The 16,625-nt window shown below is 27.7% G+C and overlaps 2 protein-coding genes across 2 annotated transcripts; one reads left to right on the top strand and one right to left on the bottom strand.

The window, feature by feature from the left end:
* Positions 1 to 4,742: 4,742 nt before the first annotated feature.
* On the bottom strand, positions 4,743 to 10,777 carry LOC119689723 (DNA-directed RNA polymerase II subunit RPB1). The gene is made up of 5 exons (XM_038104612.1): positions 10,502 to 10,777; positions 6,909 to 7,403; positions 6,628 to 6,763; positions 4,980 to 6,122; positions 4,743 to 4,893 (listed from the first exon to the last, which is right to left on the bottom strand). The coding sequence occupies exons 2-4, from the start codon at positions 7,159 to 7,161 to the stop codon at positions 5,039 to 5,041; spliced, it is 1,473 nt and encodes a 490-aa protein (XP_037960540.1). The 5' UTR covers positions 7,162 to 7,403; positions 10,502 to 10,777; the 3' UTR covers positions 4,743 to 4,893; positions 4,980 to 5,038.
* A 4,280-nt stretch (positions 10,778 to 15,057) lies between these two features.
* Positions 15,058 to 16,277, top strand: LOC119662066 (proliferating cell nuclear antigen). Its single transcript, XM_038071609.1, has 2 exons — positions 15,058 to 15,333; positions 15,401 to 16,277. Exons 1-2 carry the CDS (start codon positions 15,226 to 15,228, stop codon positions 16,073 to 16,075), a joined length of 783 nt encoding a protein of 260 aa, XP_037927537.1. The 5' UTR covers positions 15,058 to 15,225; the 3' UTR covers positions 16,076 to 16,277.
* The last annotated feature ends 348 nt before the right edge of the window (positions 16,278 to 16,625 follow it).

Below are 16,625 nucleotides of genomic sequence, written 5' to 3'. Positions count from 1 at the left end.
TAAAAAATATCATAAAGATAATGGTGAAAGAAGTCGAAATAAGATAGCAAAAGTAGGACTACGTCGTCCAAAGATATTAAGGAAAGGAGAACGAGGCCGTCCAAGAAAAATTTATAACACAAAATGTAACGTAGCTAACGTAAAAACTTCTTACTCAAAATTCGCGAAAATTGCCGAAGTTAAGAGGAAGAGTGAAGCCATTGAAATACCTCAGTCTATCAATGAAGTATCTAATAAAAACGCAAAAGAATGGAAATTTGCAATGGAGGAGGAGTACAAGTCGTTGCTCAAAAATTATACATGGTCTTTGGTTAAATTACCAAAAGGTCAACATGTTATTGGCTGTAAGTGGATCTTTAGTGTTAAATATGATAAAGACGGTAATGTAAATCGCTTTAAGGCTAGATTAGTAGCTAAAGGATGTAACTTTTTCACCGGTTGTGAGGCATGAAACAGTTCAAATGATTATAACATTAGCGGTTGAAAAAAAAGAATTATACTTACACCAAATGGATGTATCCATAGCCTATATAAATAGTGACCTACAAGAAGATGTATTCATGAAATAACCGGACGGTATCATTAGTCATAAATATCCCGATTTAGTTTTAAAATTAAAAAAATTCTTATACGGTTTGAAACAAAGTGGCAGAGAGTGGAATGCTAAGCTTAATAAAGTATTAAAGTAAATAGAGTTTGCACCCTATAAGAGCGACACTTGCGTTTATATTAAAAATAAAAATAATGTTTTTAATTTAATAGCCGTCTATGTAGATGATTTTATTATGGGTAGTTCTGATAAGAACGAATTGGAACAAATAAAGGCTATGATTGCTAATGAATTTGAAGTAAAGGATGGCGGTACTTTGAATTATTATTTGGGCTGAGAAATAGAACGGCAAGGTGAGCTAGGATTTATTTCTATACGTCAACGACAACACATTACAAATCTTCTAAAACAATACCATATGGAAAACTGTAGAGAAGCATCCACACCATTAGACGCAGGATTTCAAATTGAATGTAAATCAAAAGATTGCAGAGTAGTAGATCCAGTTGAATATCAATTTCTAATTGGCGCTTTAATGTATGTAGCTGTGTCAACCATTATTAAATTATAGCAACGTAATACAAATCCTCATGCAGAGCATTTTGCAGGAGCAAAACATATTTTACGTTACTTATCAAAAACTAAAAATTATAAACTTAATTACAGTAAGGCGAATGCTTCTGTTACAGGTTTTGTAGATGCAAACTGGGGCAATGATACTTCAGATAGAAAATCGTTCACACGTTATGCGTTTTTCTTGACTGGAGCGGTATTCTCATGGCAGTCTAAAAAAACAATCCGTCGTGGCACAAAGCAGAACTGAAGCTAAATATATTGGTTTATCGGTTGCAGCAAAAGAGGCGGTCTATTTGAAGCAGCTTATGAAAGAAATTGACACTGATGTTGGAAGTCCAATTGTTTTAAATAGCGACAACCTTAGTGCGCAACAATTGGTGAAGAACCCTGTATACCACAATCGTAGTAAACACATTGATCTTAAATATCATTTTGTGAGAGATCTCTATTGTAATAAAATTATTGATTTAGCTTATATTAGTACTGATAATATGACTGCAGATATACCAACTAAAAATTTGAACAAAATTAAGCATAATATTTTTGCAAAAAGTTTAGGTTTATATTGAATTGTTGATAAAATGTAAACTTATAAAACGTTATCAGAGTTTTGAGAGAATTGTAAATGAATTTCTAAAAATTAAATGTAATGAACTCCAAAGTAAATTTTAACTTCAACAATTTGAACTGATCTTGAATTATGTAAGATATATATAAAAAATGGAAATTTTGTATTATTTATGTGAGAGATAGTGTTGTTTTGAGGAGGAGTGTTGAAAATCTGGCAGCACAACACTATTGTATTCTTTAGTTTTAAGTAATTTTTACAGTATGACATAAACTACTCATAAGTCAACAAGTCAAATTTTTCTTTATGAGTATAGTTGATGTTTTTTATCTCAACAATATTAAAACCAAATGAAACAAAATCTGCTCACCAGTTTTAATAAACAAACCCAATTAACACAAATTGTAAAAACAAAATTCTTGAGTATACATCTCGATAGTCAACTAACCTGCAAAACACACATATTCAAAAAACGCAAACCCTTGGATCTCAAATTAAGAAACTTATTTTGGTTCCTCAGTCGAAATTCCAAACTGCCACTTGATAATCAACTGCTTATATAAGTTAACGAACAGAACAGAAAAAATATAAGTTGCTTCTCTGACAGTGCGGTTGGCTCTTTCATCTTTACTTTGCACCTCATTCATAATGCAGATGCATATGTGCAAAATGGGGAAAGGCTATTATTTTTAAGTTAGTGTTTAGTTTGAAGTAATAGAATAAAGTTGACTTCAGCTCGTTTTATAGAGCTTAAAATTAATCAAATACTTTTATTATTTAATTTATACAAAACTTTACTAAAACCTATATGGAGTAGTGGAGTCCAATTAAGGAGTACTGCAGCAGACTCAAACCAGCCGTTTATACAGCGATTCTAATCTAAAGCACTACTCATAATCACAAAGGCGCCTTGGTATATAATATAACGAATGAACAGTTGCATAAACAACTATGTGTTCCGACTATCAAGAAACAAATATCTCGTATTATAAAGAATTACGCTCATCGCATACTAGTTAACACTTTAAATATGCGGCATTACTTTCCCACCGGGATTGTTGATGGTGAGTCTGCAATTGTACGCGTAGTTAAGTTTAGTGCTAGAGCTACTGCTTCTTAAAATGCAGAGAGAGAATATAACAAATAATAAATCATTGTATGCAATTTATACGCATTCATTTTTTCTTATTATTTTATAATAACTGTTAGAAAAAACTTTGAATTATTTTGTAAAAACAGAATAATCATTTTTTTTTATCAAAATGTAAAATAAGTTTTAGTTTCAAATTTGACTTTGAATAAAGATATACTAAAAAAATACTAAAAAAAAAAAAAACATTAATTTATATATGCACCCAAACCCTCTAGTTGCACTGATGTCTCCCTTCAACACTTTTACAAGGTTGAGAAGGAAAATTAGAGAGACATCTTAGATATGTATATGTATGTCCCACCTTTCTTTTTTTAAGCCATACTAAATATTATTTATTATTATTGTCATACTTGACAGAAAAAAAAAATAGATTCATAAAAATAAAAGAAATTTGTTTTTTTTTTATAATTTGACATAGTAGAAGACTCAATTTTTATAAAATAATAATTTTGGAAACTAGTAAATTTAAATATGAAATATTATAGCAAAATCACACCTTGAATTTTCAAATCGATCACTTATCGAAGAGCAGATCATCATTTATCATCACTTTTCATTTTCATATATTTTTATTTTATATTGTTTATTACTTAGCATTTTTCAATTTACTTATAAAATTTATGTAATATATTGATATGAAGAATTCATTCTCGATTATATTTTTTTAAAATTATATAAACATTTATTTTTTAATTTTTTTTATATTTCTTATATATGTTAATATTTTTGGTAAAGTTTTTATTAATCTTTTTGTTAATATTTTTAATAATAAATTTAAAAACACTTGCATTGTTATTTATACGATATTTATTATTTCAATTTTTAATTTTATCGTCATTATTTTTATTATTTATTTCAGTATTTATTATTATAAGTATTAATTTTTATTATTATTAATTTTAATAATTATTTTTAATTTTAATTTTCTATTATGATTTTTAAGTTTCATTATTTTTAATATTTTTTTATTTCCACTATTTTTATTATTTTTTTTTTTATTATTCTCATGGTTTTTTTTAATAATAGTTTTAATTTTATTTTTGTTGTTTTCAATTTTATTTTTATATTTTGAATTTTATTTTTAATTTTTTTATTTTATTTTTTATTTTATTTTTGTTGTTTTCAATTTTATTTTTAATTTAATTTTTTTTTTTATTATTTCTTTTTTAAAAGTTATTATTTTAATACTACAATTTTTAAGTTTATTTTTATTATTATTAAGTTTATTGTATTTTTAATTTTAACTTCATTTCTATTAATTATATTTTTACTGTTTTTATTTTTATTAATCTTATTATTAATTTAATTTTGATTAGGCTTATTATTAATTTTATTTTTATTATTTTAAATTTAAATTTTATTCAATTTAATACTTTTTTATTAATTTTTTTTACTATTTTTATTAGTTTTAATATTATTTTTATTAATTTTAGTTTTATTTTAATTATATAATATTTTATTTTTATTACTCATTTAATTTTATCAAATTCCTTTGAGGCTATAAATTTTTAATATTTTTTTAAATTTATTTTTGCTAACGCGCTTTAAATCATTTAAATAATTGTATAATTTAAGACATTTATCTCTATATTTGGTTTAAATTATTCTTGTTAATAAATAAACTTTAAATTTTTTATATCAATTAATTGTAATGTCATCATTACATTTTTTTAATATTGTTTATCCTTCGCGTATAGGGTAATTATTTGAATATATATTTTTTTATTATAATTCTTTTAGTAGAAAGCTTGAATTATTTTCACAACTAGCTTGAAATACTTATAATACTCATAATTCTTTATATACTTTTATTATTTATTATTAAAGTTTAATTGATAATAATTTGTTTTAAATCATTCTTTTTGGACATAATAAAGCTTTTTTTGTTTTAAACTTTAAAAAAAGGTATCAAAGTGCGTTAATCTTAAAGCATAAAATACTGTATAAAATATAAGAGACTTAACATACCAATTAACTTAAATCAGCAACATAATTTAATGATGACAAGTGATAGTTCCTCTAACAGCGTATTTTATGAATGAAAATCTGTAAAAATAAAATCGATGTAATCTATCAAATTATGTATTTTGAATATTGATTTAATTATATAGAGAAATGTAAATTAAACATACTTTAAATAACACACGATGTATTAGCAGCTGTAACAACAACAATCTTTTATCAGCACCTTTTAACGATTGCTTTCCGGATACAACACCATTTGTAGAATATTTTGAAATGCCATTTTTAGCTTACCACGATCACGGCCATTTAGTTTCTTTATGTCTGGCAATAAACTCATAAGAAACATAGCATCTGGATCAGTTATGCAAATGCATTCTTCATTAGCTCTGGAACGCCGTAAAAGAGCAGCACTAGTAGATGTTTGCAAACCTGATGATATTGATGAGATCTCAAGGTGTCGATGAAAGTAATTATTGTTAGTTGGAGCTGTGTTTATGTGCTGTGTTGTTGCTACAGTAGTTGGTGGTTGTCGTAAATTTACGTTTGCATTAGCTGAACTTGCAGCTGCATTTGCTAATGCTTGTGCAGCAGCCGCCATCTCACTAGTTGACTGTTCTTCAGATGAATGAGAGGCATTTGAAATTGAATTTGGTTGTTCACAACATAGATTATTATGTTGCAATGATGATGTTGGACCCTGTCCAAATGCTGATCGATCAAAATTATTGATTCGGTGAGATTGTTCCGTACCAATTTCTGTAATGGTAACACCATCAATTGAGTGCAAACGAGATCTTTGATTTAAATAACGACGTACATTGCTCATACGTGTTATATACTCATCATCATCAATATCATCATCATCATTGGCATCATCTATATCATCGTCGTCATCCTCATCGTTATCATCATTCTCGTAACTATTATTTGTTACAACTGGATTGCGATCATCTGACATATCATCGGACTCAATTTTTATATTATGTGATGATTCCAATGTATCTGATTCCATTATAGTATATCTTGATGGTTGCTGCTCGTCATTTCCATTGCCATTAAAACGTAAACTATTTTGTTGTTCATGTTCAAAAGAGTTATCGAATGGTAATTGTTGGGTATGTGGAATCTGTGCATGAATATTCCGCATGGTGCTATTACTGGTCGCATTATTACAATTTCGGAGCAGTGGACCACTATGAGCAGCAACAACTGCCATGGCACGTTGACGTTGTAAATTATTTGCGATGTTGTTGATGCGATTTATTGAATCATGCACGCTGTCGTTGCGCTGCACAGGCATATCCTTTTTTCTAAAAGTAAATAATAAAACTTAGTACAACATATAATAGGTTAATAACAATTAATTGCCTATATATTAATAAGTAACCACAATTGAACCGCGAATGAAAGACATTAAAGAACAACAAATTTAAATGATGAATAATATAAAACATGGTCTTTCTTTGCTTTTCTAACGTCTTTGCATTTTTTCGCTTATGTTTACAAAATCTAATCACGCAATATAGGTTGTGTACAATTCTCTACATAAAACGCATATAAAAAAATTATTTTGGACTTTTTTTTATTAGCCTATACACTAAATACTTTTGTAAATGAAGCGATTGTTGTTGTAACTTTTTGTTTAAAAAGAGGAGATTTTTGTTGTTTTTATCATGAATATTGTAAACAAATGACTCGAAATTATAAACTCAATATGATGAAGTAAAATTTATGAATGCCATTCCTATGGCATTCATAGGAATGGAATCACACACACAAAAAAATAATTATTAATAAATTTACAAGCTTTACTACCTTCTAAGAAATGGTTGGAGAAAAAGCATACGATCAAAATAAGCCCAACATGGTGGAACTTTTTCTTGCAAGAAATGTGTGAACTCGCGTCGAAATGAAATCCTCAAATTTGTCCACTTTGCAAGACTGGAACCAGCTATAAATATATAAAAAATAATTTACAAAATATTAACTACATATATAAATAAAATTTAAGAAATTAATTAGAATATTTACTCATTAGTATTCTAATTAGAATACAGTAAATGTCACAAAAAGGAACATTATTCTTATATACTTACGGTGCTTTTCCAAAATTGCGTCTACCTCACGCCAAAAACTATCAACATAAGGACGACAGAAGTAATATTTGTGCCTTTGATTATAGATAGCTTCATCGCTACGCACTAAATCAATTAATTTAAAAACCTCTTCGGTTAACCAACGATTTGGGGAAGGACCTGCACTGCACTGTGTTGCTGCAATTGTATTACCGTTCGCTGCAATTGCTGTCGTACTAGTTACAGATGCAAAACAATCACTTGAAGCACTCATACTGTTGTTTAATTTTTTACTAAACAACTCATTTATAATTTTCTTGCGTTTTACAAACACTTTAAGTTGATTTTCTTAGACGATACAACTTTAAAAGTTCAATTTTTTTGATTATATTCCCCGTTAAATTTGTTTGCGGGCGTCCGGCCGATGAAGATTTTGCAAACGTCAAAAAGGTAAAAAAACAACAAACAAATATGGTTGCCATCTCTTTTTAAAATGTTCATACATATGAATGGCCCCTAGGAAATTGAGGTAGAATATATAGATTAATGTTATGATAATTATTGATGATGATACTATTATAGTTGAATTTACATCAAAAAGTAAAATTCGCAAAATGACTGTATACATACATATAATATAAAATAATAATATTATACAAATATAATACATGTTTCCCATATGTACCACACATCTGTCTAAAACACATTTGTATTCATAATCATTTACATACATACAGTTTGTCAAGTATGAGTTTACGCATTCAAAAAACATTGAAAGTTTTAACTGCTTATTCAAAAAAAGTGATATTTCATGTTCTTCTTTCAATAATTTTATAATTTATTTTATGTTTATATTCCTAATATAGTAATTAACAAATATATAAAATAAAAAACATATATACTAAAACAAAAAGTTGTCTTTTTTTGAATAAGAAAATGATATTTTCAATTTTTTTTCAATGTGTAAACTCATACTTGACAAACTGTATATTCATATATCTAATTTTATATGCAATGTTCGTGTAGTAAAATTTTTTTTTAATTTAATATTATGAACCAATATATATGTATATAAATTAACATTAATTTTAATTAATTCTAATATATGCAATTATTACTTTGCGATATATTTATTAAAAGTGATGTACAATAATTATAAAAAATAATAAAACGAATGTATTGGGCGATTTACAATATCATTATAACGGTATATAGTATATAACTGTCATAGTATTATGATTCGTCAACGCTCCAACTAATGGCAGTAATTTGTTGTTGTTTGCATATAAATAATTATTATATGTAGCAATTACACATTTACTTATTTGACAAGTAGTATAGTTTTAATCGCAATATTAATTTCAAGGGAGATATTTAAATATTTTTTTTTAACATTTTATTTAATAGAGCTATTAACATTATTTACAAACTCAATGCTTAAGTAATAATTACAACAAATGTTGAGATTAAAAAAAGTTATTGTGACGGTATCGTTCACAATTTTGTCATATATCATTAATAATAATTTGTATTTCAAAGTTTTCGAGTAAAATAAACAATAATCAAAAATTTTATAATAGGCTATGCAGATTTCAATATATAAGTTAAATATAAAATAAATTGATATAAAAAATATAAAAAATTTTTGAAACTTAAAAACATTTCGTTTTGGAACGTACAACAAAGAAAGCATGTCCGATCGTTATATTTTAAGCTTTTATTGTGCGTATATTTTTGTTATATCGCTGGTTATATTTTCTTTAAATTTTGATCACTCAGTTTTTATAACTGATTCCAATTTACGTGATGTTGACTTGAATCCTATTGCAAACGATCCAGATCAAATGGTTAAAATTTTTCGTGATGAGTGGATGATTATTTTGTACGACGGCAACAATAAGACCGCCGAAAACAAACAAATAATGAAAACATGGCACCGATTCGCAGTTGAGACAGACTATCTACATATAAAAGCAGGTAGACTTGATAACAATTTAATGCTTTTACAAGTGGAACCAGAAATCGATGAGCCGCTACCTTACATCTATCATGTACTCGATGGAGTTTTTCGTAAGTGTCCAAAGTTTGACAGTTATGGAGAAATTGTTGAATTTGTTGTTGAAAAATCTTGGTACGGATATAAACCTATTTATCCGGTTCAAACTGCTTGCATGTACAGTGTGAATTGGCAATTTTTAAAAGAGACTGGTTGGATAATTACAGTAGTTTATGGTATTCTCTTTTCTGCTGCCAATGTATTGGGCGCTTATGTTAATTGCGATCCCTCAAGTGACCGTACACATGATTACAACTGTGGACAACGCTAAGTTATATTTTTATTTGGGAGGAAATTGTATATTTGGTACGACAATTATTATTATGAACTGAAAAAGGGACATATAACATTAGCAAATCGAACACTTTTTATATTAGTTTCGGTAAATATGAAATTTTCTACGGTTAATGAAATCAATCAACATTTTGCAATGCCGATATCACCAATAAATTTAAATTTATTAATTAAAAATTATATAATTATTATTTTTAATATTTTTAAAAAAATTCAATTCAAATGCATTTATATTAAATTTACTTAAAAACTATAAACTAAGGCAAGCAAAAACTAAATAGCGTGAACATTACATGGTTGAGTTATAAAAGATCATTACAACCGCATTAAGGATAATAAATATTTTTTTATTTAATGCAAAAAATGGTGTCAACACTAATAAATTTATAATTGGTATTTTAAAATAATTTATTTTTCTAGGAAATTAAATTCAGTGACGATTATGCCAAATCACGTGAAAAAAAAACCTTACCAAAGACAACATGGCCGACATTTTAGAACTTTCCTCTTTGTTAAAAAAAAATTTTTAAAAAACGGTATTAAACGGTATTTATATTATTTAAAATTTATTTACGTTTATTTATTATTTAAAAGTAATTAGTTTTTTAGAGTAATGAATTCACTTGTACGTATTTGTAATTCATGTAAAAAACATTTTTAATGACGAAACTAGATTCCAGATATATCATTTGTTTATTAAAAGATTGATTTCAGTTAAAAACAAATATCTAATGAACCTTATAAAACGTCGTTATTAAATAAATTTATCATTTATGTGAATTAATTGGTACTTAAAAATAATTTTTCTTTTATAAAATTTTATTCAAGTGAACAAAAAATGTTCATGTAAAATCTTGTGAAAAAAAACGCTAGCAAAGACGCATTTGCAGAAAAATTCTAGAAAGCAGTTTTCCTTTAAAAAATTGTTCCCATATAAAAGCTAAAATCTAACTAACCTTACACAACGCTGTAGTTACACAAAATTATAGCTTATTGGAATTTATAGCATTTAGACAATTTTTGGAATTCATAATTTAATGGAAAAAAAAATATTTCATTTTCATGTGAAAAACAAAAACGCGAGCAAAGACGAGACTGACGCCGTCTCGCCGTCTCATTTTAGAATTTTTTTTGTTTGGTAAGTAAAGTATAGACAAATGCTTCATATATAACCGAATTATGAAAAGTCATTGAATTTTTGCAACCAAACAAAACAAAATAATTGTTTTCATTTCTAGGTGCTAACTTCGGACAAATAACTTACCATTTTCACAATTGAAATCCTCCGACTGCATTCGTTCCAGCATCCCGTATAGACAGACACGACCAATCAGTAATGTAATTATTTTCAAATTATTTTAATATAATTTGAGCGCTTTTTTTTTTAAATATGTTCTAATGCCGATTTTTAGAATAAAAAAAACACTTAATTAAAAAAGTTTGCAAAAATAGTCACATAAAACAACACACACAGCCGCTTAGCTTGAGGTTTATTAGAGAAATTATTAAAGACGCGCAAAAACTTCAACGGTTGTCGCCAAATAACAGAACTTGAATGCCATTACTGCCAAAATTCATAAATCATACCAAAGAATACCTTACAAGAACGGCAACTCCATTATGAACAAAAATATGTTTTTTTGAACAACAATAATTTGCCGTGGAGCTTTTGTAGATGTTAATGAAAAGTGCACTAACTCCAGCTGAAGTTATTGAAATTTTTCACCTTTTTCTAATATTTCAAGTAGTTTTGATAACGGAATATTTTGAAAAATTTTAGTTTTGATTTTAGGAGATAAATATAAAATTTCGTTGCGTCAAAGTTTAAAAATATAATGCGTTAGTACCAAAGCGTATTTTATATGATTTTACCACGATCACATCAAATTACTATCTTTTGGGGCTGTAGTATAATAATTTCTTACTACTTGCTAATCATATGTTCACCTTTTAATAATAGGCCTTTTTGGTGGTTCGCTTGTATGGCAAAAAAACAGCAATTTACTAGCCGATACCGACCGAAATGTATATATGCAAAACAACAATACTATTTCTCTGGCTCGACGAACCTTTATTGGAAATTCCAACGAATATTGCAATAATATGGCAAAAATCGCAAGTAAACAAAAATTCAAAAATTTCATAAATTTAAAAATTCTGAAGAAAAAAAATTTCAATGTATTATTATTAAATTTCCAACACTTTTACCATTCCTTTTAATTTTGTATTCATTTTATTTTTCAATTTATGTTAATTTTTTATTTTTATACAAAATATAATTTACTTGCATTATGCTATTTTTACTATTTGCCAAGATATTACACTTGACATTGCAACAGTGATACCATTGTCTCGCGTAGCCAATATAAGCCAGCATGCATTTTTTGCCATACTTACGAGCCACCGAAAATGCCTAATATATATTTTATATATATAATTTTAATTTTTATATTAATATTATTTTAATATTAATAGGCCTTTTCGGTGGCTCGCAAGTACGGCAAAAAATGCATGTTGGCCTATGTTGGCCACGCGAGTTATTGGCATCACTGTTGCAATCTGTCAAAGGTTTTGTTTTGACAAACAGCAAATCTTGTATATGTGCATATAAATCAAATATATTTTTATAAAAATATTTTAAAATTAAAATGAACAAGGAATTAAAAGGAATGGTAAGAATATTGGAAATTTAAAAATAAAACACTAAGATAAGTAAATTTTTGTAGGTACTGTCGATGTTGAGAGAAGAAAGCAACGTTTTACTTGCGTGTATTTTTATAAAAAAAATTTTTACGCATGTAAACTACAAATTAAATGAAATAAAATAAATGTTACTTGGTAATAACTAACATAAAAAAAATTCAATGTGCTTAATACTTACGATTTCTACATTCTTATTATTTTTTCGTTACTTTTCAAGATTTTTCAAATTTTTGAATTCTGGTTTGAATTTTATTTCCTCAATTTTTGACATTTGATTGCACTATTCGTTGGAATTTTCAATGAAGGTTCACAATAGTTCACTTATTGCGTTGGTAACATTTTTTTTTTTACTGGCCGATGTGGTTGGCCAGCATAACTATGCTGGCCGAGGTAGAGAAAATAGTGTTGTTGTTTTGCATACATTGCGGCCAGTATAGGCCTGCATAGGCCAACAACTTGCTGTTTTTTGCCGTACTTGCGAGCCATCGAAAAGGCCTAATAATGCCCCGTGCAAGTTCGAGTGAATTGAGATAAAGTAAATTAAAATTTTCTAATAACTTTTCGTACTGCACTTATATTGAAGAGTTCTTATTACCGAGAAGTAAATTAGGTTTATTATAATTGATTCATCTTAATGCTAATGCTCAGCGTCTTAGCACTTGAGCGTTATATATTTCTTATATGTTAAATGTACATAAGATAAGCTTTAACATATATATAAGCGCAGCATCAGTGGCAAGTTAAAGCGCTGAGTGCGTATAAAGTGTCACGTACACTTGCGTTGACCATTACAATGTGTATGGCTGTTTGATACTTACGAGAATACGCAAGGTAAACGAATTTCTCTTATGTGTTGATTTTTATTTACTACACTTATTTTTTTTTGTTTATTTATTTAAAGAGGTTTTCGAACATAAGTGAAACAACAACAAAAATTTATTTTCTAAATTATTTTAATTAATTGAATTTTTGGCTGACCATACAGCTGTTTCGAGTATTGCCAAATACCCTTCATCAGTGGTCTTGGAAATAATTCTTGTATTTAATTAATCGTAAATAATTATTTTTGAGACTGCAAGTACCAGGAATCGAACTCGGGTCCTGCCAAATATGAAGCTCAGAATCAGCGCGCCTTAACCAACTGATCCAAAGCCGTACTTGACTTTTTATGTTCGCATATTTTTGCTGGAGTTTTGTTACTTTTGCTATGAAAGTTTTTATTAACAATTTTACTTGCTGTATTTATATATTTAGAACGAAATCATAAACCAGCTGTAGAATAATTGAATTAATTAATTAATTATATTTTTTATTTTTAATTGTTAAATTTCAAACCTATTCTATTCGTAGAGGCATTATTTGTTGCATGATTTGTTCTTTCTTATGTATAGAACCTAATCTAGGAACGTAATGCTGAGAAAGTCATGCTAATGTTACTCCACTAGTCGCACTAGTTTATATATTTATTTTTATTTATTTATTTATTTATTAAACATCTTATAAAATATTCACATAGTAACACATAATTTACCTAATTTTTATCTTATTTACCCTAGTCGAAATTCTAGTAAATACTAACATTCGCTGCCATACCAACATCGTTTACTATTTCCCTCAAAAAAAATTGCATTACACCTAATTTTAATAAGTTTTATTTAAGAATAAAAATATGCATTATAGTATTATTTTGACATAAATGGTTCAATAAAACAACTTTTGCTGCTTAAGAATAACGACAAGAAAAAATTCAAAGATATTTGCGGTTGAATTTTATAAAAAAAATTTAGATTATACACGAGATTCTGAATTAATTTAGTTATTACACTTTTTTCTTCTATTTTCACGATTGTGTTCTATATTTATTTATGTATTGCAATTTTTAATGAACATAATACAGAAATAATATATAATATATATATATTACCTGTTAGTTGTCTTCACAAATTTTATTAAAAACTTTCTTTTTTAAAGTATTTAAATTTACTCATTTACACTCGTAACAGTTGTTAGTAATAAACAGCTGACTGAAGTTTTAATTTTCTTCCAAAAATCATTATTAAAGCATGATATAGACGATGCAACATATCTGCACACCAAGTATGATGTTCAAGTATGCGCTTTGCTATACACTTTGAAACAAAGTATGCATACTTCATTTTGATTTATTTTCTACAGCGTTCAGAACAGCGGAGCAAGTACAGAGTGCAAAATAGTAATCGAAACTGAAGGAATTGAGATGATGATAATACCGACATGTTATTTATTTCATTATATAAAGATTTTATATATCTTAAAATTAAACAATTTCTTATTTTAATTCTTGAAACTAAAACAATTTTTAATTTAATTCTTTAAAATGTTGCATTTTAATATTTTTATTCACAAAATTTTTTTAAAATATAAAAACTTCCTTTAATAACGTTTTTAGCATAAAATAATTTTTAAAATATATAAACTTCCTTAATAATTATTTGTAGCACTTTTTTTCAAATTTGCTTCTTTTAAAGAAAATTATTTTATTTTATTTTACAATTTTTTTTCGCGATCTCACCAAAATTCTTAAATTAAGAGAAGTCTGCAGATTCGATATGAAAAGCACATGTGTGCAGACTTAAGATATAATTGAAAAGTTTTAATTTTACCGTATACATGTCTCAGACCGAAATTTGGTGTGTAAACTTGAATATAGACGGTGCGATTTGGTAGCACGCATACCTTGTCTGTAAACATGTAGCGTTGTCTATATCCTGCTTAATAGAACAGTGTTAAGACTTGGCACCATTGTAATGCCAGTGGGTAATTCGTTAAGCACTTTCAGGAAAGTGGGCTTACTGTCCTGTTCTGCTGCTCTAAATAATTTGTTACAATATCCTGCACTGCATTAGATTGTAGGTTATTAATAAAAGATAATTATATATTAGTAATAAATGTTGTAAATTATTTATAAATTTTTGTTTTAAAAATGTAAATATAGAAACAAAATATATTTCATTATAGATTACTTTAAGTATTTTGATATAATATAATAAAATTATTACTCATCACTAGATTTCTCTACGTCATGTCACAGCAGCTGCTTGTCAAAGTTTGACATTCGCGCCAAAATAAACAAATTCAGCAGAACGCTAGTCAAAAATTGTGCGCAAAACGCATTTGAAAAGCGTTGCTTGTCTACTTAGGTTGTGTTTTCTGTATACTATTGCAAAGTATTGTGAAACAGCTATTTAATTCAAATATTTTTAAAATTGTATTAAAAATAGTTTAATTTAGTTATAAAAAGCAAATATGTTTGAAGCGCGTTTAACTAATGCCACTGTATTAAAAAAAATTTTGGATGCCATCAAGGATTTATTAAATGAAGGCACATTTGATTGCAGTGATTCCGGCATACAAGTAAAATATATTTATTTCATAAAATGCTACAGAACAAATTTAAAACGTTGAATTTTTTTAATTACAGCTACAAGCAATGGATAATTCACATGTTTCCTTGGTTTCATTGACGCTACGGTCGGATGGCTTTGACAAGTTTCGATGCGATCGGAATTTATCGATGGGCATGAATCTTGGTAGTATGGCGAAAATACTTAAATGCTGTAAAAATGAAGATACAGTTACAATAAAGGCACAAGATAATGCCGATACGGTAACATTTATGTTTGAATCACAAAATCGTGAGAAAGTCTCTGATTATGAAATGAAACTGATGAATCTCGATCAAGAACATTTGGGCATACCTGAAACAGACTATTCATGCGTAGTACGTATGCCATCAATGGAATTTGCACGAATTTGTCGTGATCTGGCACAATTTAGTGAATCAATGGGCATTTGTTGCACGAAGGACGGTGTTGTATTTTCTGCTTCAGGCGATGTTGGCACAGCCAATATAAAACTGGCACAAACTTCTAGCGTTGACAAGGAAGAAGAAGCGGTTATAATTGAAATGCAGGAACCAGTAACACTCTCATTTGCCTGCAACTATTTAAATGCATTTACAAAAGCAACGCCGTTGGCGAATCAAGTACAATTATCTATGTCAGCTGATGTACCACTTGTAGTTGAATATCGTATACCTGATTTGGGACAAATACGTTACTACTTAGCACCTAAAATAGAAGAAGACGAACGATAGATGCGTACATTTCGGCTTTCGGCTGTCGTTAAAACTTACTATAAAAACAGCTAATTAACTATTAAGTTCGTCACATACACTTTCGTTAATTTTACAATCTTCAAAGTAATTAGTACCATCACTACTCCATATACGATTATCAAAAAATAAACATAACATTGAGTTAATTATTAGAATAAATAAAGTTATTGTCTTTCCAAAGAAACGATTTTAAAAATGATTGTAGCTATGATAAATAATTTACCTAATTTACCAGAGTTCTAAATCATTTCAATATATTTTGAAATATTTCGTAGTTGTATATTATTACTTACGAGGTCTAACGTCGGTAACGACAAAGTGTACTTTTGCAAATGTCTTAACAGTTGAAACTGCGGTACTTATCGATCAGGAGTAGGTAGGTAGTGTTGTCTTTTTGGTGTAACCATGCTAATGTGTATACATTTTAGGATTCCATTCAGACTGTCAGTTTTTTTACTGTAACCACAGATTTGGCTTAATAAATATGTATTTATTTATCACACATACTAGGGTGGTTTATTTGTGTATT

Source organism: Teleopsis dalmanni, chromosome X (genome assembly GCF_002237135.1).
Source record: "Teleopsis dalmanni isolate 2A chromosome X, ASM223713v2, whole genome shotgun sequence".
In the NCBI taxonomy this organism is placed as follows: Eukaryota; Metazoa; Arthropoda; class Insecta; order Diptera; family Diopsidae; genus Teleopsis; species Teleopsis dalmanni.
Note: the sequence above shows the minus strand (reverse complement) of the source record. Positions and strands in the feature narration are given on the sequence as shown.